The 24,676-nt window shown below is 57.0% G+C and overlaps 2 protein-coding genes across 3 annotated transcripts in view; both read right to left on the bottom strand.

Annotated features, from left to right (window-relative positions):
* Nucleotides 1–15,376, bottom strand: part of GNAI3 (G protein subunit alpha i3) — a 29,328-nt gene extending 13,952 nt beyond the window's left edge. For both annotated transcript variants that reach the window (XM_041422592.1, XM_041422591.1), the window contains exons 1-3: nt 15,115–15,376; nt 1,855–1,897; nt 1,615–1,756 (exon numbers count right to left, since the gene is read on the bottom strand). In XM_041422592.1, coding sequence (XP_041278526.1) covers nt 1,615–1,756; nt 1,855–1,897; nt 15,115–15,232 — 303 coding nt within the window. In that variant the 5' untranslated portion in view covers nt 15,233–15,376. The remainder of the gene's footprint in view (nt 1–1,614; nt 1,757–1,854; nt 1,898–15,114) is intronic.
* A 1,067-nt stretch (nt 15,377–16,443) lies between these two features.
* On the bottom strand, nt 16,444–17,850 carry GPR61 (G protein-coupled receptor 61). The gene has a single exon (XM_041422734.1). It carries the CDS (start codon nt 17,743–17,745, stop codon nt 16,444–16,446), a length of 1,302 nt encoding a protein of 433 aa, XP_041278668.1. The 5' UTR covers nt 17,746–17,850.
* Between the last annotated feature and the right edge of the window lie 6,826 nt (nt 17,851–24,676).

Here is a 24,676-nt window from a genome sequence, read left to right on the forward strand (position 1 = left end):
ACCTGCTGCAGCCAGAGAGGGAATTTCTGGGGAGGAAGCTCCAGGCTGGGGGGTGAGATGCCCTGATCAGGGATGGCCACAGTGCTTCCATCGGGATCACAGCTCCAAAGGCAGCATTCCCACCAAAACCATGGGCTTTCAGTCATTTGGTGCAATGTTTCAAGAAAAGGTGGGAATGCTGATGTGCTACTACAGACTAATGAACTGATGTAGAGGTTTTACTTGGAAAACCTTTGTTGGTGTGGCACAGCACCAGGAAAAAGGAAAAAAATGAGTTCTGAGAGATAATGGGTCCAAAGCTTTGAGGATTTGCCTTTTGCTGCCAGAGCTGTCAGAAGTGAGGGAGACTGATTCCTTAATAAAACATTTCACCAGGAGATGGGATGGACTGATCAGGATCTGAGCATGAAAAATCCCCCTCAAAAGCCAGAGCAGTATCACGCTCTTGTCCAGGTTATCCAGTGGATTAGGACAGGGAACACATGCTGCCCTATAGCCCCCTCTGCTTTTATTCCTACCCTGATCAGACCTGTCAGGTCCTTCTGGGACCTGTGAGAGACCTTCCACCACCCCAGCATTCTCCTCCTAACATCAGCTCCTCTCCCCTGAACCCCAAACCCTGCAAGTGCCAAGCTCAGGGTGCTGATCCCAAATCCACCTTATTGAGATATTAACAGCCAAATGCAGTTCTGGATCTCTGGAGGTCACTCCGTGGTTGGACACATTTGGCCTTTTCCTGGGAAAGCATGGCAAAGTTTTTGCCCTTTGGGGTGGTGAAAATTCATGGCATTCAGCTCTTGTGAAGCACCTCATCGTGGGCAGGTAACTGAGAAAGGACCTGGATTCAGCATCTTCCCTGTTCCAGCTCCAAGATCCCAACTCAGCTTCAACAAGCACCAAGAAAGGTGGAAGATTTGAAGCAGTAGCTGAATGACAGCCTGGGTGAACACGTGTGAAGATGTGCCCTTTGGCCAGGACTTGGAATCATAAATCCAAAATAAATACCATAAATTCAAATCTGGGACTGGATCAACTGCAGCACGAGGCAGAACAGTTACAGTGCAGCCCTGTGCTGACAATTCCTTTCTCCTGCACATTTCCAGGAATCCCTAGCTCCCTTTCTGTGCCTTTCCCACCATCACAACAACCAAGGCTTCCTGACTTCCAGCTCAAAGTGCTGGACCATAAATGCAAGAAACAGATCACAACGATTCCTGACTTCCAGCTCAAAGTGCTGGACCATAAATGCAAGAAACAGGCCAGGGAATGAGCAGAACTAGAGGGGAGGTGAAAAGCAGGGCCTCAAACCTCCCAAAAATTCAAATAATTTAGAGAAAGATTTTGGGAATTTTTTTTTTTTTTTGAGCATTCAAACTACTGAGGTTCTGGGCAAGAACCTTTAAAGATTTTGGGAATTTTTTTTTTTTGAGCATTCAAACTACTGAGGTTCTGGGCAAGAACCTTTAGTAAAATATTGATGTTTTGTACTGACAATACACTAAAGTTATGCAGATTTTATGCTACTTCACCTTGAAAAAAACCACATTCTGGCCTGGATTGAAATTCCAGGATTCATTAACAAGTTCAGGCTAAGGAAATAAATGCAATACTCACTGCTCTGGCAACTTCCCCAAAGTCTATCTTTAGCCTCCCCATGGCTCTGATGATGGCGATGATGGATTGGATGGTGTTGCTGTACACAACCACTTTATACTGTTTGCATTCCTCTTCTGAGTAGCCATCCTCATGGATAATCCTGGAAGGAAACCAGTTTATTATTCCCAAGCCAAACCAGAAGGGCACCACACAATTTTTATCCCACAAAAACAAAGGCTGCAGCCTGCACTCACTTACTTCATCTGCTTCACAATGGTGCTTTTCCCAGACTCTCCAGCACCTGAAAAGCACAAAAACCATCCAGTTAACCACATGAAACTGAAAGGAAAAGCAGGATGTGCTTTTTCCAGTTCCCAGAGAGAAGTTGATGGGGTCTGGAGTAGGATATTCCCTGTGCATTGCTGCTGGTAGTAGAGTTCCACCAGACTGTCCTGGCACATCCTTCCCAGATTTTATTTACAGATGCCAACAGTCACCATGAGTTCATTTGCTAAAAAAACCCTGGAATTTCTCAATTTCCAGAGATCAGCAAGGGCAGCCAAGTGGGAGGCAGGTCTGAAGAGCTGGGATGAGAATTTATCCAACAGAGCAGCTCTCATACCTCACTCCAGGCCAAGACAGCCAAAGTGCATCAGCACCACCAGAGGCTGCCACCGTTACTGAGCTGGGCAGGAAAGGCCTTGAACAACCAGGTGGGAAGTGACCCCTGGCACGGGTAAAACCTCAGGCTGCAGGCACGTCTGCATCCCAACAGCCTTCCTTCCAGGAGTGTCAAGAACACCTGGCTTCCAAACCTCTGCAGGACTGGGGGGGCCAGGTATCCCTGGGGATGGGTCAGTTATCCCTAGACAGGGGTCAGTTGTCCCTTGAAGAAGGGGCAGTTATCCTGGGGAGGTCAATTAACCCTTGAAGCAGGGTCAGTTACTCCTGACTGCAAACCCAGCAAGTTCCTGGTTTTCCTATTTTTTTGTCCCAGATCCCAGAGCACTCCCAAACCAAGTCCCTCCTGCATGGCTCAGGGCAGTGGACACCAGGATTGCAAGCCATCAGTTCTCCTGGTTTATGGAGCTTAGCAGAGCAGCCCCACATGCCTGTCCCAGCCAGGAGCGTGCCAGAGGCAGGCACGGTGCTCCTGAAGTCAGCAGAACTCCAGGACTTCACCTCGTGTGGCAGCAGGAGCTCAGCTCAGCTGGCTCTGCCACTGCCTGAGGGCTCCTTGGCCTCCAGACTCCCTGAGCTGCAGAGCTGGGCTGGCTCTAGGCAAGGAATGGTGTTGGACCTGCTTGGATTTGGACAGATGACTCAGGTGAGCCTGGATGGAATAAATCACCGGTAGAATCCCAGGATGGTTTCAGCTGGGAGGGTCCTTAAACCCCATCCTATTCCATTCCACCCCCTGCTACAGGCAGGGACACCTTCACTGTCCCAGTTTTCTCCAAGCCCCATCCAACCTGGCTTTGGATGCAGCCAGGGATGGGGCAGCCACAGCTGCTCTGGGCAAACTGGGCCAGGGCCTCCCTCCCCACCCCAGAGGGAAGAATCCCTTCCCAATATCCCATGTAACCCTGCTCCTTGCCAGTGGGAAGCCATTCCCTGTGTCCTGTCACTCCAGGCCTTTGTCCAAAGTTCCTCTCCAGCTCCCCTAAAGCCCCCTTAGATCTCAGGTCTCCCTAGATCCTTCCCTTCTCCAGGGTGAACATGCCCAGCTCTCCCAGAACAGCTCAGTGTTTGCAGTGAGGTGTGAAAACATTAACACTCTGTGGACTCAGCACTTCCACCCTGGGAGGAAAACAAATCCTTACTTTTATTTTCCACACCCACCATCGATATTCCCAGGATCCAAGTGCTGGGATTTCAAATCTCCAGTGTCCCCAAACAGCCCCAAATCCAGACTGAGAAGGGACTTTTGACATGACCTGTCTGCTTTTGCCTTCTCAGCATCATTTACTGTTGTTTCCTCCTTAGATTATCCCAAAATGATCTCCCACCGCAGCCAAGCTGTTCTACCTGTCACCAACCCCACCAGATCCAACCCTGCCAATAAACACTAATTCCAGCCAGATTCCTTCAGCCCCTTCCCTTCCCCTCTCAACCCCAAACACTGCCTGGTAGAGCAGGAATTCCCCTCTCCAAGGTTACTCACACCTTACTTCAGAGGGGGAAAGTAGGAACCCACATCCTCTGAACTGCCTCCTCACCAACACACTACCCCAGACTGGCTCCTCAGCCAGGGCCAAGCAGGGAGCTGTTATTCCTAAAGAAGTTTTTCCTGTTTTTCCAGGTTCTGTCTCTCAGGCAAGAGCCACCCAGACAAGGTACCTCATTAACACTCACTGAAAAACATCTCCCCTCCAGCTGCAGCTCTGGAATGGAAGCTGGAGCTCCTGCTGGGATGGCCCAGGAGATGGGCAATGCTGGGGGAAAAAAGGGATTAACACTGCCCATGTCTAGTCTGACACAGAGAAACAGCTTCCTGCTGACAAAAGGAAGATTAGATGGGATATTGGGAAGAAATTTTTGGAGGGTGGTGAGACCCTGGCACAGCTTTCCCAGACAAGCTGTGGCCCCCTCATCCCTGGAAGCAACCAAGTTTATTGGAAAGTGTCTCTGCCCATGGCAAGGGGTTAGACGAGCTTGAAGGTTCCTCCCCACCCAAACAATCCTGGATTCCCTGATTCTGAAGCTGCTCTACTCTGGAGCCAGGCTGGGAGAGCTGGTGGTGTCCAGCCTGGAGAAGGCTCTGGGGAGACCTTAGAGCCCCTTCCAGTGCCTGAAGGGGCTCCAGGAGAGCTGGAGAGGAGCTCTGGACAAGGGCCTGGAAGGACAGGATGAGAGGGGATGGCTTCCCATTGCCAGAGGACAGAGTAGAGATGGGATACTGGGAAGAAATTACTCCCTGTGATGATGGCAAGCCCCTGGCACAGGTTGCCCAGAGCAGCTGTGGCTGCCCCATCCCTGGAAGTGTCCAAGGCCAGGCTGGACAGAGCTTGGAGCACCCTGGGCTGGTAGAAGGTGTCCCTGCCATGGCAGGGGGTGTGGAATGCAATGCCTGGAAGGTTCTCTCACTCCACTCCAACTAATCATTCCCATTTTACTCTTCCTTTCTGAACCTAATTTCAACATCTCTAGATCTCACTCCTGTCCTTTGATGCTTCTCTAAACACTTGCAGATGTTCACACCAGAGAAGCTGCTATTCCCCTTTTCCCAACCCACTGGAAAGGGTTTGCCTGAAGGGATCTATATTGGACCAACTCAGGAGCTCCTATCCTGCACCCTTTGTTCCCACCTCTAGGACTTCCATATGGTGTTTATACCCAGTGTGGCTGAATCCTTCAGCAGGGGAATAACAAATGGGAATTTGAATGCTACTAAAACACTGCTTCAGCCTACAGCAAACTGCTGCTCCACGCTAGAAATTCACATCAAGAGTGGATAAAGTTACACTGGGATTCGTACAGATTCCTTAGGCAAAGCCTTCAACTCTGGGACCTTAGGCAGGGACTAGATGGGGAGCCAGGAAGACCTCAAAGATCGTGAGATGTGAGAGTGAATTCAAACCCATAGAAATCAGGGTGTTCATGGGACATTTCTGCCTGTCTAAGGAGAAACAAACCTTTCTCTTCTGCTCCCATGAGCACACAATGAGCACAGCCAGACAGGGATCACATTCTGCCACAAGAAACCAGGGCTGAGCTCAGCGTGAATGTTGTAACCCCATGGAAAAACTGCTTCAGAAGCCTTAACTTCCCTTTTCCCAAAATAGCAGGGAGGAGTCTCATCATCCCACCCTGGACACAAAGAGCAGCTTATCTGCTACAGGGACTGTCCCACTCCATGGGCACTCTGGGCAAGAATTCCACAATGTCCTTGTCCCCAGAGACAGGGATCCCCATCCTTCCACAAGGCTTCAACCATTCCCTCTGGAAACCAGATGGAGTCAGGAGGCATCACAGCTTCTGAAAACCCCCACACCTCACCCAGCAGCACGCCAGACCACGCCTGCAACATCCCCAATAACATCCCAAACCATCCCAGTAACATCCCAAGAACATCCCAGTAACATTACAAGTTCTTAGGGAAATGCTCAGCAGATAAGTGCTGGAATTCCATCTCCAAGGGTGGCAATCCCTGTACACATTCCTACAGCCAGATCCCTTCTCCCTCCTGAGCAGGAGCAAACTGGGGCAGCTTTCCAGCTATATCAGTACTGGCCCTGGCAAAACAAAGGATACACAGGGGGGAAATTATCATCCAACCACTTCCCCCAGGAAAGCTAGAGGATTTCCTGGAGCAGCAGATGGCAAGCAACTTGGCATGGCCATGTGCTGGAGATTACAAGGAAAAGAGCAACAAAACACAGCTTGGACTGGGAATTCCAAGAGAGGAATGCCACACAACCCTGGATTTTTGCTTTAAAAAATCTCCAAGGAGGTAGGTCAGACTCCCTACAGCTTCCAGACACAAGCATCCAGTTTCCTGCTCCAGAAGGTCCTAGAAGTCCTGTTTTCAGTGGTATTTTCCCCTGCAGTTGTATCAAAACTGCATTAAACTGTACTTCAGGAAAGGAATTCCACACACATAATTAAGGGGAAAAGCCCTGGAACATCTGCAAGTTTCTGAAGAGAAACCAGGTCACTGCTGAAACAAATCCTGCCAGGGACGGAACAGGGATGCACTGGAAAATCCATTAAAGTACAAGTGAGGAAGATAAAACTGAAGGGCCTGACACAGGCATATGGCTTGGACCTCCAGCAACAGCCAGTTCAGAAACTGTGCAGGGATTTGGCAGGAACTCCACTAGCCCACTCCTGAAGTGCTGCAGCCCTTGGTGAGCTCCCAAATCCAGGGGTATTTCTCAGTAGTTCCAACATCCCCTGATAAACAGCTCAGCAACAACCCCAGGAGCTCACCTGAAGCTCCAGGGGAGAGTTACAGACCTGGGAATGTGACAGGACCCTCCATATGAGGGGCAGGCTGGAAGAAATACTGGATCCCCTGGCTGTGGTTGCAGCTCCCAAATCCCAAACAGAACCAGCTCTCCCCTCAGACAGGCCCAAACAACAGCTCAACCACGCTGGGAGGAGTCCAGGTCCAAAAATATCCACTGGTTTGAGAGCCAGTGGAAGCGTGGAGCAGGAGCTGTTCAAATCACCCTAAATCCCGATGGGTAACTCCCTGATAAACACATTTTCTTTATTTAGCACTCATCCCACCCCACAAGGAACATGGACACCTCCCCTTACCCACAAACACCCTCCTTAGCTTTCCACAGCACCGCATTCCTGAACTGTATTCCATGAGGAATATCTCCCCAACAGCCTGCAGCATTCCATGGATCTGTACAGCCACAGCTGGGGAAAGCTGAAGTAGCAAATCCTCATCCTCTTCACCACTTCCCTCCTTCCAACCTCATTGTGTGGAACGCAGATCCCAGCATCCTGACCTTCCTAGCACTGCCATCCCTGGTAACACAGATCCCTCATTCCCTTCTTGAGGTTTCTTATTTCAATGGACACCTAGAAAACTCTTGGACACCACAGAATCACATGCAGCCAGAGAACTGCACTGGGAATCAGGAGATAGGAGAAGTAGTGTTGTACCACCAGGCTTGAAAAAACAGCTATTGTTGGAAAAGTCAACAGGAACCAGAAGAGATTAGACTGACACTCCTAGTTCCACAGGAATGATGGGAAAAACAATATATTCAAATAAAACAGGGCACATGGGCTGGCTACAGCATCACTGCAGAAGGAACAGGAGCCAATGGCACAGGATAAACCACTTGAGGCTGTCACTGCCTCTGGAGGAATAAAAAGTGAAGGCTTGGGTAAGGAATGGCATATTGAAAACAGGAGCAACACTAACCCTGGGATCACACCAGAGACATTCCAAGCACTGCTGGGCCTGCTGCAGCACATGGGCTGAAGAAATCATGAAAGCATGGAGGCTTTTCCCACCAAAAGGTACCTGGGAGATGCACAGGAAGAGCAGCAGCCCAGATGGAAGATTTAAAACCAAAGAAGGAATCCTGGAATGGTTTGGGTTGGAAAGGACCTTAAATCCCATCCCATTCCACCCCCTGCCATGGGCAGGGACACCTTCCACTGCCGAATCAAAGAAGGAATCCTAGAATGGTTTGGGTTGGAAAGGACCTTAAATCCCATCCCATTCCACCCCCTGCCATGGGCAGGGACACCTTCCACTGCCCCAGGTTGCTCCAAGTCCCATCCAACCTGGCCTCAGACACACCCAGGGATGGGGCAGCCACAGCTGCTCTGGGCACCCTGTGCCAGGGCCTGCCCACCCTCACAGCCAAGAATTCCTTCCCAATTTCCCATCTAACCCTGCCCTCTGGCAGTGGGAAGCGATTCCCTCTCATCCTGGCACTCCAGGCTCTTGTCCAAAGTCCCTCTCCAGCCCTCCTGCAGCCCCTTTAGACACAGTGAGGGGCTCTAAGATCTCCCCAGAGCCTTCTCTTCTCTAGGCTGAGCATTCCCAGCTCTCCCAGCCTGGCTCCAGAGCAGAGGGGTTTTCCTTTTTGCCTTGAAACTATTGGAGCCTCAACCCTGTTTTAATTAAACAATTACTTTAAAGCTTAGAAACATCCTATGACCACTCAGAAGGTTGAAATATCTCCAAGCATTCTTCACCATTCCTGGGAAACATCAGGCTGGAGGAACCTGCCCCTGTTCCTAACCCCCAGACCTGAGTGACCACTGATGGTACTGAGAAATTCCTTAAGGAGTTGCTAAAATAGCCACAAACCAGCAGCAAACACCCTCTGCTGCACCCCTGAAAGTGTTTCAGGCCAGGCTGGATGGGGCTTGGAGCAACCTGGTCTAGGGGAAGGTGCCTCTGCCCATGGCAGGGGATGGAACAGGATAAGCTTTAAAATCCCTTCCAGCCCAAACCATCCTGAGATTCTACAAGCACAGACCTCAGACTGAATTTGTTTTCCCAGCTCTTTGATCTCCTCCAGGAGTGTTTTGAAGGAATTATGGCTGCTGTGTACCAGTGTGGCTGGAGATCCCCATGGAGAGGCCTTGTGTGGCTCTTGGCTGAACATCAAACCTCCATCTCCAGCCTCCTGGGCACCCACAGCTCCTCATCCTCACACAGGGGATTGCAGAATCACAGCATGCTTTGGGCTGGGAGGGGCTCTGAAGCTCTTCCCATTCCACCCCTGCCATGGCACACCTTCCACTATCCCAGGTTGCTCTGAGCCCTGTCCAACCTGGCCTTGGGCACTACCAGGGGTGGAGACCTTAGAACCCCTTCCAGAGCCTAAACGGGCTCCAGGAGAGCAGGAGAGGGACTTTGGACAAGGGTTGGAGGGACTGGACAAGGGGGAATGGCTTTCTATTGCTAGAGGGGGGTTAGATGGGATATTGGGAAGGAATTCTCCCTGTGATGGGTGCCCAGAGCAGCTGTGGCTGCCCCATACCTGGGAGTGTCCAAGGCCAGGCTGGACAGGGCTTGGAGCAGCCTGGGATAGTGGAAGTGTCCCTGCCCACGGAATGAGATGAGCCTTAATGTCCATTCCAACTCAACCCATTTCAGAATTTCATGATAAGTGGATGTGCTTGAGATATGGATAAAAAGGCCAAGTCAGGTGTCTTTGGATCCAAGTCTGGGTGGCAACAGCAGAGAAACAGCCAAGCAAGGCCTGTAAAACAGGAGTTGGATGGTAAAGCAACAGATAACTTGGAAAGAGGGAACAGTGGGAAGATCTGGGCTTGGAAAACATATTTCTTAATTTTCCTGATTATCAAGAGTCACCTTGTGCTGGGCCTGTTTTTAAAAGTCAAACACCCTCTGAATTTCCTGCAGGAACAACAATCCTGAGCTGTTCCAAACATGCAGCTGGGCTCTCCCTGCCCAGCAGCTCCTGCTGAGGGATAAGCTCATTCCCCAAACAGCAGGAGCCTGCAGGGATGGAGACCCCGAAGCACCGAGCTCCAGGAGGCCAACGCTGTGTCCAGCTTTGGTGTTTGTTTCTAAAGCTGACCCAGGCAGCACCACCCCGGTAACCAGAGAAGGTTAGAGGATGCACTGAAGTGACCAAACACCAACTGGGAAAACATGAAACAAGAGCCAGGCATCGGATCCCCAGGAACAAAGGGGACAGCACAGGGATCACCACAAAGAGCATGCTGGAAAAATAATCGGCATCTGTGCCTCATTTCAGCTCCAAATCCATCTAAGTCGTGAATTCCATTTTTCCATCCCACTTCTGCGGGGAACAAGTGCTGCATCCCAGGAGGTGCAGGCACAGCTCTGCTCACTCCAAACTTCCAGAAGATTAGATCCATGATCTAATTTAAAAATTCCTCTTTACAGCTCCCTCTGCTCTTCTGAGAAAAGTTATTTCAATGCTCTGCCTCAGAATTTAATGAAACTTGAATCGTATCCAGAGGGCTCTTGGAGCATAGATGGAATCACAATTCCAAGCTGTCTGCTGGAAATTGTCCATCCCCAAATCCCAGTGCTGGGCATGGACACTCACCCATGTGTCCTGACAGGAGTACATGATGTACACACAACACAGGGGCAGAAGAATTCCCATCCCCTAGCTGGAAAATGGCATTGTGCAGAAAAGAGAGCATCTGACCCTGGTGGAACAAATTCTCTTTTCCAGGAGATTAAATAAATCATGGCTGATTCCTGAAAACCTCAGGTTCAGGCACTCTGGAGATAAGGAGCATTTTGCCTGCCCTATGTCTGATTTTCGTGGGAAAAGGGCAGAACAGAAAATCAAGGGGAAGGTACACAGAGACCCAGTGGAAAGGTGGGAGAACATAGGTGGAAGCTGCAGCTCCCACACCCGAGGACAGGGAAATTCCAGCCTCCAGTGCAGCTGTGGAAAGACCTCCATGGAGCTCAAAGCCTAGAGAAGAGCTGCATCTTCAAAGAGATCTGACCTGCTGTCAAATGAATTATAACCATGGAATTATTCAGGTTGGAAAAGCCCTCTGAGATCGAGTCCAACCGTACCCCAGCACTGCCATGTCCTCCCCTAATCCATGTCCCAGGTGCCACATCCACACGTTTTTTGAGCATTTCCAGGGACGGAGACTCCACCACTGCCCTGGGCAGCCCGTGCCAGTGCTGGACAACCTTTGTCAGGAAGAAATTTTCCCTGATATCCAACCCAAACCTTCCCTGGTGCAATCTGGCCTGAGGCAGTTCCTTTGAGATGTGTGAGGAGAATCCTCCCGGGCCACGAGTCACCAGGAACCTCCAGCAGACCCAGATACCTCCAAGATCACAGAAACAGCAGCTCCCTGCAGCTTCCCCAGCAGGACTCCTACAGCAGATCCCACAAGGAAGGACACTTGGAGCAGCAGCCACTGTTGGGATAACATCCAGAGACCAACACCCCATCACAGATCTTCATTTCACCATTCCAAGGGCATCCAGTAGCTCCAGAGCTGAGGAGCAGCCAGGTCTGACCCCCAGATGGATCCTCTGGAATAGGGATCCAAGGCACAGCTGCTGAGCTCTGAGAAAAGCCACTTCAATTAACAACATCATTAACTGCAGCACCAGCTCTGCCTGGGTTTGCATCCCCAGAAAACACTTTCCTACCTTAAACCAAAACAGAACCAAAACAGTGCTGAGGAAGCCTTGGGGAATTCAGGAAAGAGAAAAGGTCAGAAAATCAGTGTCAGGAAAAAGCTGAGGGCTCCTGGAGTAGTGGAGAAGGGTGAATTATGCAGATTAAGGTTATTTTAAAACAAACTTATGCTTTTAATTGTTTTTGCGTTAATTAGCAGCACCACTTCAGCATAATTACATAGTGTATCCAAATGCAGGGAAGCTGTCCAGGCTGGCTAACAGGGTGTTTTGGGCAAAACCAGCCCAACTTTGGTGTATTCACAGAGCCAGAGGCACAAAACCACCATTTCCACAGGGATTTGGGAATGGGACAGCTCTGGAATGCAGCTTCACCACTCAGGGTCACACAGACCCCCAAAACACAGCCCAGAACAACACGCCAGACCCTGGAAAAGGCACTGCAAGCAGAGTGAAGGATCTGGCTTAGCTCCTACCCAAGCAGGAAGAGCTCTGGCACCCTCCTCCCTTTGGCTGCAAAAATCTGCCTGGCTTCCCCACCAGCAGAACCCTGTGTGAGGAGCCTTTTCCTGGGGGCAAATGGGAGGAGGAAAATGGGACTGAGGGCTCCTGGGCCATTCCCAGCTTGCTCCCACCTTCCCAGGAGCTTCAGCTGCTGCTCCAGAGCGTGAATCCACTGTTGCCATCACTCCAACCACTCCAGTGCCAATGCCAGCAGAGCTGCTGGTGGCATTCCAGCGTGGAACAATAATTACATCCCACAGGGTCCTAACAACCAGGGTCAGTCATTATTCAATACTCAGGTTTCATTTGTTTTATAAAATATCCCCAGAACTTAGAATTGCTCAACAAACTTCAGAGTTGTGAAAGGGAAACACAACAGAGGGACTTGAAATCCCCGAGGAGAAGCTCCAGGATTAACTTTATCCCAGCAGTTCTGCAGTTATCCTGGTGCTGGGGCCACTTCCTCCAGCACCTGAGCCCTCTCCCAGGTGGAAGGTGCTGAAAAAGTCAAGCCAAAGCTCACAGAAGAAGGGAACACAATTGGAATTCTCTCTCCTTCATCCCCTGCTCAAGAGAAGATAAGGGTTATGGAGGAGAGAAAGGAAAACACATCCAAACCCCGATTTGGGGATTTCTGACTTCTTATCCTCTCCCAAATCTCCTGATTTTTGGAGTATTTCCCTTCTTTTCCTCTCCTCTGATCTTCCACTTTCAGCTGTATTTTTACTTCCTCTTTTCTCCCCAAATCTCCCAATTTTCAGTGTCTTTACCTTCCTCTCCCTCTTCTCTTCCTAAACCTCCCAATTTCAGGTGTATTTTACTTCCTCTCCTCCCACATATCTCCTGATTTTCAGGTGTATTTGATTCCTCTTCCAAATCTCCTGATTTGGGCTGTATTTCCCTTCTCCTCTCCCAGATTTCACTGTATTTGCATTTTCTCCCTCTCCTCTTCCAACCCTCCAGATTCTGGGTCCATCCCTGCCTCCCCAGGCTCCTCACACCCCAGCTGGGAAGGATCCAGCTCCCTCTCCACAGGCACAGCCCTCTCCCTGCTCATCACAACTGCAGATCTCAAACTGGGGCAGCTCTTTTAATGGAGCTGGGAAGGATGTGTGGACTCCAAACTTCAGGAAAATTCCATTCGTTTTTTCACCAACCCTCTCTGAAAGGGTTAGAAACCACTCAGGGAATGACAAGAGACCCTGCAGATCCAGACAGTTTTATGTGGGATAAAAAACCCTTCCTCAAATCCTCGTGGACTTTTCCACCAGCTTCTAGGGCCTCAGTGAAAGGATGTTCCCACTGCAGATAATTCCTCCTGGGAATCCCCTGCTCTGCTTTACCTGCACACCAAGAAGGATGTGTGTGGGGAGATTCCAGCATTTCCTGGTATTCCCAGGAATTACCACACTCAGCTTTAAAACCAGGAAATACCTGAGGGAGATTTGCAAGTGACAACCAGGTGCAAACCTGACCTGGGATCCGGCAGATGGAGAGGGAGGTCCAGATCAACATTCCAATTACTCCTAAAAAGCTGCAGACACACCAGGAAGTGCAGGAATTTTCCTGCCATCCAAAGCCAACAGCGACCCAAAATCAGCTGCTGCTCTGAGTTCTAAAGCCTCACCTGGTTTTTAACACATTCCAGCTGATGACTGTATGATTTTTGGGATACTCCCCCCATTCCATGTTTGCTGATAAGCCTCCAAGCCTTGGGTGCTTTAGAAAGAATGTCATACAAAAATATGAGGAAAGAATTATTCCATTCCAGGGAAAGTGCAAGTGTTGCTTATTAACACCAAAACAAACACCTGGAGAACAAAGGATTCTCCTGACACGCAGCCAAGAGCTTTTCCATGGACACACTAAGTACAAAGCTCAGAGCAGCTCCTGCAGGGAGTGAAGAAAAAAGGCTAAATGGGAAAGAAAAAGGATTCCTGGAGCAGGATGCTTCCTTCACACATCCTGCTCTAACAGGACCCACTCAGTGCTGCTGTTCAGATCCTCACAGACTCCATCTGTCTCCTCCGAGACAGAAAAATCAGGATAACCAAAAATATACACCCAGAGCTTGAAAAGAGAAATCAGCACGAGCAGATGGTTCATCAGCCCCGAGTGGTGCTTACAAAATTGTGAGGATTTGAAGAGAACTCCAGAGTCCTACGCTGGTTTGGGTTAGGAGCTCATCCCATGGCAGGGACACCTTCCACTGTCCCAAGTTGCTCCAAACCCTGTCCAGCCTGGCCTTGGACACTTCCAGGGATCCAGGGGCAGCCCCAGCTGCTCTGGGCACCCTGTGCCAGGGCCTGCCCACCCTCCCCAGGTGGGATTTCTCCCCAGCATCCAATTTCTCCCCATTATCTCATCTCAGTTTGCTCGCCCAGCCTTCAGGGAGGGCAGCTTGTGCCTCCTCTGAGCTCCCATCACCACTTCCAAGAACTCCAAAACACAGATCAAACCAGCAAAGCTCTGCTAAAGGGGAAATCCATTTTACCGTTTTACCCCAGCTCCCGGACCAGCAATTTAATTCCAGCCCCAGCATTCCCTCCCTTCCATGCCCGGACCCAGGCATGAGCCGTGCCGCTGCCAGGCTCAGCCCAGTCCCACCCGGGAGGGAGCACGGGGAATTCCACCGGGACACCGAGGGGACATTCCATCGGGAAAAGCCATGGGCCGCATCCCAGGACAGCCCAGAACACCCCCGCCCCCCACTAGAGTGAGATAAGCCATGCCCTCTCCCTTGGAAGGGGACAGGGAACCCTCGGGACCGTCCTCAGCACCCGGGGATTCCTCGGGATCCACCTCAGCCCTGCCATGGATCCCGAGGGATCCACCTCAGCCCTGCCATGGATCCCTCGGGATCCCTCGGGATCCACCTCAGCTGCCCCGGGGATCCCTCGGGATCCACCTCAGCCCTGCCATGGATCCCTCAGGATCCACCTCACCCCTACAGGGATCCCTCAGGATCCACCTCAGCTCCCCCCGGGGATCCCTCGGGATCCACCTCAGCCCCCACAGGGATCCCTCGGGATCCACCTCAGCCCCACAGGGATCCCTCGGGATCCACCTCAGCCCTGCCATGGATCCCTCGGGATCCACCTCAGCCCTGCCATGGATCCCTCGGGATCCACCTCAGCCCTGCCATGGATCCCTCGGGATCCACCTCAGCCCTGCCATGGATCCCTCGGGATCCACCTCAGCCCTGCCATGGATCCCTCGGGATCCACCTCAGCCCCACAGGGATCCCTCCTCAGCCCATCCGGGATCCCTCGGGATCCTCCTCAGCCCATCCAGGGATCCCCCCATTTCTCCATTCCCAAACTCCTTCCTGAGGGCGCAGGGCCCCCTTTGTCCCCCCAGAACCCCTCCGGAGCCCGGAAGGCCGCATTCCGCTCTCCCCCCCGGCCCCTCCTCACCGAGCAGCAGCAGCTTCACCTCCTTGGCCGCCTTCTCGCCGTCTTCCCGCAGGTTGCGGTCGATCATTTTACTCCTCTCCACCGCCGCCTTATCCTCGGCGCTCAGCGTGCACCCCATGGCGGCGGCGGGGGCGGCCGGGCGGCCGAGAGCGGGGGGACCGGGACAGGGACCGGGATGGGGCCGAGACCGGGATCGGGATCGGGGCCGCAGCTGCCTCGGCCCGGGCGGCTCCTGAGGCGGCGCCGGATTTCCTGTCCTGGCCGCAGGGCACGCCGGGAAATGAAGTCCCGCGGGCTGATAGTGCGAGTACCTCCGCCTCGGTAGAGCGGGGCATGATGGGAGGAGACATCATTTTCCGCCACGTTAGAGCGGAGTATGATGGGGGGGAAAGCGCTTTACTTCCGCCTCGGTAGAGCGAGGTGTGATGGGAAATATGTTACTTCCGGCTCTCTTCGGCGGGCATGATGGGAGTTGTAGTCCTCGCGGGGGTCTGTAGGGTCCGTGGCGGCCCCAGCCCCCAGCCCGCCCTCATGAGGGGGCCCAGGCTCCGCACCCCCAGAGGGCCGGGCCTCGGCTCCGCGGCTGTGGGGCGGCCTCGGGGGAAGGGGAGCTGCTCTCCGGGGCTGAGGAGGGGTCTCAGGGCCATGGGGGGATAGAGGGGACCCCATCCGCAGGCAGCCCCCCCTCCCCGCCCCTCCCTGGTTGTAGAGGGACCACCCCTCCTGGGCAGACCCCAAACACGAGCCCCCCACTCTTATCCCTGTGCCCCCAGCTGCTGCCCCCCAGCCGCGGTGGTGCCACGGGACCCCCGATCCCCGCAGTGCTGACCCCCCACCACATCTACCCAACGAGGGTGGTGGGACCCCCCCGTCACCTGCGATGGCAGCAGTGGGGACCCCACACCCCGATGAGCGTGGTGGGACCCGCAATCCCCCACGGCAGGAAGGACCCCACACACATCAGCAAGAGTTGCAGGACCCTCAAATCCCCCACTGTGGTGACAGAGACCCCCCAAACCTCAATGAGTGCTGTGGGACCCCCCACAGCAGTGAGAATCACTCCCACCCCAGCAAGTGCCATGGGACCCCCAACTCTCCATGGCTGCAGCAAGAAGCCCCCACCCCATCACCCCAGTGGCCCTTGTGGATCCCCCAATTCCCTGTGGCTGCAGTGAGGACCCCCCACACTCCATGGCAGCGTGGTACTCCCAGCCCAGTAAGCACCTGGGGACCTCCAACCCTCCATGGCGGTGATGAAGCCCCCCCTCAACAAGTCACTGTGACCATCTCTCCCCTCACAGCCACATTTACCCCAAACCCCCCCAAACGCTACAGCCCCGCCTTGGCAGAGCCCGCCACGGGCACGAACACCCCGCTGCCCCCACCCCACTCCATCGCCTCGGCCGCCTCCTCCTCGATCTGCCCCGGGATGCGGAAATCCACAGGAGGAAGGTCCCGCTCGGGGTTGGGGGGCTCTGGTGGGCGCCCGGTGCTCTGGAGGAACTGTAGGAAGTTCTCCTCGATGGAGCCCTCGCGGCTCGGCAGCCGCAGGTCCTCCTCCGGGGGCTGCTTGAAGAAGCAGGTGAGCAGCCGGCCGAGCTCCCCGCGGATCTGCCGGTTGAGGCAGCCGTAGAAGAAGGGGTTGGAGGTGAAGCAGCAGAACCCCAGCCAGGTGACCACAGTCTCAGCAGCCGGCCCGGCCAAGGGCCGAGTGCTCAGCGCCGTGTACAGCTGGAAGGAGAAGTAGGGCAACCAGCAGAAGAGGAACTGGCCGCCCACGGCCAGCAGCACGGCGGCCGCCTTGCCCCCGCCAAACATCCTCTGTGGGGTGGTCCGAGGAGCCCCCGAGGTGGTGACCATGGTGGAGCGGCTGCTAAGCGACGCCGAGCGCCGGCGCGGCGTCTCCATCCAGGTGGGCGGCGGGCCGTGGTGCATGGCTGCCACCCGTGCCACCTTGAACATGCCGCAGTAGACCACGACGATGATGAGGAGCGGCAGGACGAAGTAGAAGGCGGCGAAGAAGACCACGAAGACCTTGCAGGACGGCCCCCGGCTCCACTGCAAGGAGCAGCCGTGAGCGCCGGGCGCCGGTGGGCGGTCGGGGGACAGCCAGCCCAGCACGGGCACCAGCGAGGTGGCCACGGCCTTGAGCCACACGCCGGCCAGCACGCCGGCCACCAGTCCCGCGGTCATGCGCACCTCGTAGCGCAGCGGGTGCACCACGTAGTAGTAGCGCTCCACGTTGACGGTGGAGATGGACAGGATGCACATGGAGGTGAGGCACACGCTGAGGAACAGGTACACGCGGCACACGGCCTCGCCCAGCCCCGGGCTCTCGAACACGGCCGAGCCCGACAGCATCTCCAGCGGCATCAGCGTGAGGGCGGCCAGGAAATCCACCAGGCACAGGTGGAACACGAAGACGAACTTGCGCAGCGCCGGCGTCTTGGCGATGACCGTCATGACGGCGGCGTTGCCCACGATGGCCGTGAGGTCCAGCAGCACCATGAAGAACAATCCCACAGACTTGGAGGCCGTGTCCTTGGGCTTGGCCTCGGCCGTGCTGTTGGGGGGCCGGGCCCCCCCTCTAGAGCCGTTCCAGCCCCACGGGGAGGGCAGGAAGGGCTCCATCCTGTGCCGCCGGCCTGGCGGCGAGCGTGGCGCAGCCGGGCATCGCCAGAGGGTCACATCCTTGGTGGTCCGCGGGTCGGGGGGCGCTCAGAGTACCCAAAGGTGCCCCCCAGCCCCGCTCAGGTCCCCGCTGCGCAGCGAGGGGGTACCTGGGGGAGGTGGAGCCGTCACTGGAGGGGGCAGGAGCCTGGAGGGCCCCTGAGCGCCGAGCTGGACCCCCAGTTGCAGCCCCCAGGTACCTGGGGGGAGGTGGAGCTGTCAGAAAAGGGGGAGAGACTCTGAAGGGACTCCTGAGAGATGAGCAGGACCCCCAGTTGCATCCCCCCCAGTACCTGGGGTGAAGGTGGAATTGTCATGGTGGGGAGACCCAGGGGGGAACCCTGAGAGCCCGGGGGGCTCACGGGTCACCTCTGACAGCCACGGCAGAGCCACGGCTGTGCTGGGGGAATGTGGACTTGTCAGGAGGGGACACAACCCTGGGGGGACCCCTGAGAGCTGAGCTGGACTCTCACCTGCACCCCACAGGTACCTGGGGGCAGGTGGAGCTGTCAGAAGAGAGGGGAAACCCTGAGGGGACCCCTGAGAGCCATGGTGGGATCACAGCTGACCCTTGAGTGACACAGGGTGGGGCTCAGCCCAATTGTGACCCCCATCCACAGCCCCCAGGCACCTGGGGGAAGGTAGAGCTGCCAGAGGGGACAGAGAGCTCTGGGGGACACCTGAGATCCCAGGGAGGGTTCAGCACAGCTGTGACACCCCCACACATAGTCCCCATCACCCCCTATCCATCTCCACAACCCCCTACATCAAATCCCTTCCTCAACCAAAAGCCTTGTTCAGCCAAAAATAAGCAATTCTGGGGTGAACCCCCCCTAATTCCAACGTTTCAACCCAAAACACCCCAGTGGAGCCCTTTGCCCAGAGTGTGGGGACCACACGGGGGGGCCGGGATGGGTGGGGGGTCCCGAGAATGAGGATAGGGGAGGGCCCAGCACCCCCAAGTCCTGGATTCACCCCTCGTGCTTGGAGGCCTTGTGTGACCCCCCCCACTCCGAGCTCACACCCCCTCCATGGGGACATGAGGGGGATGTGCGGGCTCCCCCGGACCCCCCGGGTGTTCCCCACGGGGGCGGGGGTCCCACCCCTGCCCCCCGAGGGAGGGATGCTGACTGAACGGGGGTGCAGCCGCGGCTCCCCCTCCCCTTCTCACTGCCCATGTCCCTCTGCTAGAGCCCCGGAGCGATGTCACCGCTTGGGGACCCCCCTCCCAGCCCCGGGGGAGTGTCGCCCACCTCCCCGGTATGTCCCCACCTTCCCAGGCCGTGGTCCCGGCGGGGCTGCTCGGCCGCGGCACCTACCCTGGGGGTCTGCATGGAGCCGGCCTGAGCCCGTGGGTCCCCGCTCCGGCCGGGGGAGGGGTCGGGGCTGGGGGGTGTCCCCGGGGTGGCGGGGGATGCTCGGGGCTGGAGCCACTGCGGCGAGGGCTGCTCCGCACCGCGCGGCTGCTGGGTCCTAGTGCCGCCCGCCTCGCCTCGGTACCCCGGGAACGGCCCCCAGCCCCGGGGCTGCGGGCCCCGCAGTGGCGTGCTCGCTGCCCCCCGAGGCCTGGCTCTGCCCCCCCAGTGGGGAGCGGAGGGTGGGACACCCCCGGGTGCTGCCCCGCGTATTGCTTCGTGCCTCAGTTTCCCCGTTTGCCTCCCGAAAGCGATGGGGAGGGCACGGGGCCGGCGCTGGGGGGGAGAAGAACCTCGGGGAAGGGGGAGCTCGGGGGGTGTAGCGGGGAGAGGCGGGAAGGGGAGATGGGGTGCAGATTGGCAGTGGGGGGCACAGGGTGGGGCTGCGGAGGGTGCCGGGGGAGCTCTCAGAGGGGCCGCAGAGACCCCCCACCTCCCCCTACCCCCAGCCCAGCGCTCTTTCCCTCGCTCCCAGTTCAGCAATGGAGCAAATGGGATGGGGGCCGTGCCCCTCCCCGCCAGGCCACGCCCCGTGCCTCAGTTTCCCCAGGACATGGCCGTTCCCTTCCATGAAGGGGTGGGTGCCCGTCTTTTCCATCCCTCCCCAATCCTGCTCGGGCTGCGAACTTTCCCCCTGCAGTGCCCTGGCCCCCCTCCCAAGGGTGCCGGGGTGGGATGCGCGGCCACCATATCCCATTCCCGGGATGGGGGTGACAAGTGATCCGTGGGTGACGTGTGTCCCTGCGCGTCACGTGGCCATTGCCAGGCTACGGGCTCCCAAAAATAAATCCACCCAAACCAGATTAGAAACGCCCGACCTCGGATGAACCAGCCCCGGCATTCCGGGGCCCGCGGGCGGCTCCCGGTGGGTCCCCGGGCACCGGGAGCACCGGGAACACCGGGAACAGCGGCACGCGGGCTCCCGGTGAGCAGGAGCACGGCGGATCCATGGGGATCCCTCCTGCCCGGCTCCGGCCCCTGTGGGGGAAGGCGAGTGTGGGAGTGAGTCCTGGTCCACCGAGTGGGGGGACACACGGAACCCCCCTTTTCCTGGGAGCCCCTGTGGGCACCGTCCCCTTGTGTGGGACACCTGAGGACACCCCGCCGTGGCAGACACCCCGCTCTGGTACCCCCGGGATCCCTGACACTGCTGGCACCCACACCCCAGTTCCCAAGCACCCCACCGTCCCAGCCCCTGGCATCCCAGTACCAGTATGTTGGTACCCCAATCCTCAAGCATCCCCTTATCCTAGCACCTTGGCACCCCAGTACCCCAACATCCTGGCACCCCAGTAATCAATAGCTTGGCACCCCAGTACCCCAGCGCATGGCACAGAAGTACCTCAATACCTCAGCACCCTGGCATCCCAGTCCCCCAGACTCCATCACCCTGGTACCCCAGTGCCTCAGCACCCTGGCACCCCAGCAACCGAACATCCCAGTGCCCCTGAGCAGTGGAACCCCAGTACCTCAGTGTCCTGGCACCCCACTATCCCAGCATCCTGGCACCCCCCACCCCAGTTCCCAAGCACCCCCTTGTCCCAGCCCCTGGCATCCCAGTACCCATTACTTTGGCACCCCACACCCCAATCTCAAGCATCCCCCTATCCCAGCACCTTGGGCCCCCAGCACCTCAGCATCCCTTCATCCCAGTACTCAATACCTTGGCACCCCAGTACCCAGCATCCTGGCACTCCAGGACATCAGCACTACGGCATCCTAAGACTGCTGACACCCCAACATCCTGCTACCCCAGCTCCCCATTATCCCAGGACCCTGGAACTGCAGCAATCCAACACCCCAGTGCCCCCAGCCAGTGGTACCCCAGTACCTCATTGTCCTGGCACCCCAGAGCCCCCGTACTCTGGCCCCTCAAGAACCTCAACATTCGAGCACCCCAGCACCCCAATACCCCAGGCTATCCATCCCCCAGCACCCCAGCCCCTGGCACCCCAGTGCCCCAATACCCTGGGGTACTCATCCCCCTGCACCCCAATACCTCAGTAGCCAAATCCTCCAGGACCTTGGCACCCCAGCACCCAATGTCAGGAAACCCCAGCACCCCGGCACCTCAGCACCCCAACACCTCGGGGTACCAGTGTCCCAGTGGCCACCCCTGGCACACCAGTACCCGCATCGCTGTGCCCTCTGCAGACCCCCTGATGGACACGAGGGTTAAACACGTTCACACGTGTGTGTCTGTGTCTGTGTGTCTGTGTGTGTCTGTGTGTCTGTGTGTCTGTGTGTGGTACTCATCCCCCTGCACCCCAATACCTCAGTAGCCAAATCCTCCAGGACCTTGGCACCCCAGCACCCAATGTCAGGAAACCCCAGCACCCCGGCACCTCAGCACCCCACATGTCCCAGTAGCCACCCCTGGCACCCCAGTACCCCCAACCCTGTGCCCTCTGCAGACCCCCGATGGACACGAGGGTTAAACACGTTCACGTGTGTGTGTGTGTGTGTGTGTGTGTCTGTGTGTCTGTGTGTCTGTGTGTCTGTGTGTGTGCACAAGTGTGATGGGCACACACATGTCCCTGGGCTGTGCACACGTGTGTGTGTATGTGTGTGTGTGTGTGTGTGTGTGTGTGTGTGCACACCTGGGTACACGCTTGTGTCATGTGTGCCTGCCTGGGAGTCACACACATCTGGCGGATAGATCTGTGTGCACACACGTGTGAGGGACACGCACACATCCCTGGGCTGTGCACACGTGTGTCTGTGCCTGTGTGCCTGTGTGTGTGCGTGTGTGTGTGACACACATGTGCTCCCATGTACCGCATGGCCCCGGGACCCCTCCTGCTATCCCCTGGGACACCCAGGGCCCCCAAGGACCCCCAGATCCCAGCGCTGCCCTGGGGATGTCAGGCTGTGGGTGGGGCTGGCTGTCGGGAAGGGTGTGGGCAGTGGGTCTGGGCAGGGATTAACTCCCGGATTAAAAATGGGAAAATAAGGACGATCCAAGGACAAAATTCCCTGTCTGATTAAGGGGGGGCATCCAGCCGGGGGGGGGGGGTGAAGGGAGCAGGGTGAGGGGCACCCTGAGGACATCCTGTTCTGTGTTCCAGGGGCTCCTTTTAATCCCTGCCCCCCTTCACGATAAAAAGCTGCATCATCCCAGCATGGTTTGTTCCAGCTCTTTTCCCTCTAATTTTGGACCCAAAATCCGGCACAAATGTTTGGATCTAAAAATACTGCCGGGAAGCAGAGCCACGAGTGGGGGGTGCGGGGCTCCCTGCTGGCTGGGGCCGGGACACCCAGGAGTGCCCCTCGGGGGGCTGGGGCAGGGGAGTCCCCTCTGTCCGGTGGGGGGGGGCTGTGGGATGGGGTCAGGACTTGGGAGGGATGGGGACTGTGGGGCTGTGCTGTCAGGAGAGGGGATGGGAGTGGGATGGGAATGGGGCTGACAGGATGGCATGGGATAGGATAGGATGGGGATGGGGATGGGATGGGGATGGGGATGAAAGCCGTGATTACATTGGATTGGATTGGATTGGACTGGAGTGGATGAAATAGAAATGGATTTGAGAACAGCAATGGGATGGGATGGGATGGGATGGGATGGGATGGGATGGGATGGGATAGGATGGGATGGGGATGATGGGGATAGGGACAGAGGACAGGGATGAAAATGAGGATGGGGAGAGGATTGGAATGGGAGATGGGGATGAGGATGAGGACAGGGATGGAAGGGGGATGATGGGGATAGAGGACAGAGATGGGAATGAGGATGGGATAGGGGAGAGATAAGTGTGAGGATAGAGATGGGGCATAGGGATGGGGATGGGATTGGGATGGTGGAGAAGGGGACAGGGATAGGGATGAGGATAGGGATACAGGATAGGGATGGGAACAAAGAGAGCCATGAGGATGGGGGTGGGGAAGGAGCTGGGGAAGGAGAGTTGGATGAGGATAAAGATGGGATGGGGACAGGAACAGGGATGGAGAGGGGAGTGGGCACGAGCCGGGACAGGGATGAGGACGGGGTTGGACACAGGGCTGGGGAGGGAAACGAGCACAGGGCCGGGAGATGGGGTCGAGGTCGGTCATGGGGCCGGGGGCTGGAGGCAGACATGGGGCAGGGGTCAGACACGGGCCCGGGGCAGGCGTCGGGCACGGGGCTGGTGTCACACACGGCCCGGGGCTGGTGTCAGACACGGGCTGATGTCACACACGGGCAGGTATCACACACAGTGCTGGTGTCACACACGGGCGGCGTCGGACGCGGGGCTGGTGTCGGACACGGAGCCGGTGTCACACACGGCCCGGGGCTGGTGGCACACACGGGCTGGTGGCACACACGGGCCCGGGGCTGGTTCACGGCCCGGGCCGTGCCGGTGCCGCGGCGCCGGGCGGGTTAAGCCGCGCGCTGCCGCCATTGGCGGAGCGCGGAGCTGCCGCAGCCAATGGGGACGGGCCGTGCGCACCGGGCCGGCCCCAGACCCCGTCCCGGGGCGGATCGGGGCGGTTCGGCCGCGTTCGGGCCGGGTCGGAACCGTTCGGCCACGTTCGGGCCAGGCTCGGCTCCGCTCGTCTCAACTCGGGCAGGATCGGGAAGGTTCGGCCGCGTTCGGGCCGGGCTCGGCTCTGATCGGCTGAGCTCGGGGAGGATCGGGGAGGTTCGGCCCGGCCCGGTTCGGCCTGGCTTGGTTCGGCGCGGCCCGCTCGGCTTCCTTCGTCTCGGTTCGCTCGTCTCAGCTCGTCTCGGTTCGGCTTCTCTCGGCTTGGTTCGGCTCCGCTTGACTCTGTTCGGTTCGGTTCGTCTGGGCCCGGCCCTGCCCGGTCGCCGCCGCACCGGGCCCGGTAACGCTCCGACCCCATCCCCGGTCCAGGCCCGAGTCCAGCCCCGGTAACGCCCCGGGAGGAAGGGGGAAGGGAGGGAGGGAGCGAGCGAGCATCCTCCGCCGCTCCGTCCGCAGCACGGCCGGGACCGGGGGCGGGGGGGGAGCGTGGCCGGGGGGAGCAGCAGGAGACCCGGGCCAGACGTGCCCCGGCTGGGCCGTGACAGCGGGGACATGTCGTGACAGTGGAGACAGAGCCACCCTGCACCGTGACCTGGTGGGCAGTGACCCAGGGACACCCTGTGACCCCAGGAGCGAGCCCCCCTAGCCGTGACACTGGGGGAGCACCGGGGCACAAAGCCATTCCATGTCGTGACACCGAGGGAGCACAGCTGCCCCAGCAGTGATGCTGGGTGCATGCCACGGCACTTGATGACAGCTCTGTGACACCAAGCTCCATGGCACCAGGTGAGCAGCCAGACCAGCACGTGACACCGGGGGGACCCCACGCCTGGCAGGTGCTGTGACACCGGGTGACCAAACCACGCTGTGCCATGACTCTTCGGTGAGCCTTGAGCCTGGCACGTGCTGTGACACTGGGTGACCAAAGCCAGCCTGGACTGTGACAAGTGATCAGCCAGCCTCGCACCTGCCACCGGGTGACCAAAGCCACCTTGGACTGTGATAGCAAGTGAC

This window comes from Onychostruthus taczanowskii, unplaced genomic scaffold (assembly GCF_017590055.1).
Source record: "Onychostruthus taczanowskii isolate IOZ18803 unplaced genomic scaffold, ASM1759005v1 scaffold74, whole genome shotgun sequence".
Lineage (NCBI taxonomy): Eukaryota > Metazoa > Chordata > Aves > Passeriformes > Passeridae > Onychostruthus > Onychostruthus taczanowskii.

What these genes read in the sequence shown, in the direction of transcription:
- GPR61 (XM_041422734.1), bottom strand. Translation starts at nt 17,745, where the DNA reads ATGGAGCCCTTCCTGCCCTCCCCGTGGGGCTGGAACGGCTCTAGAGGG.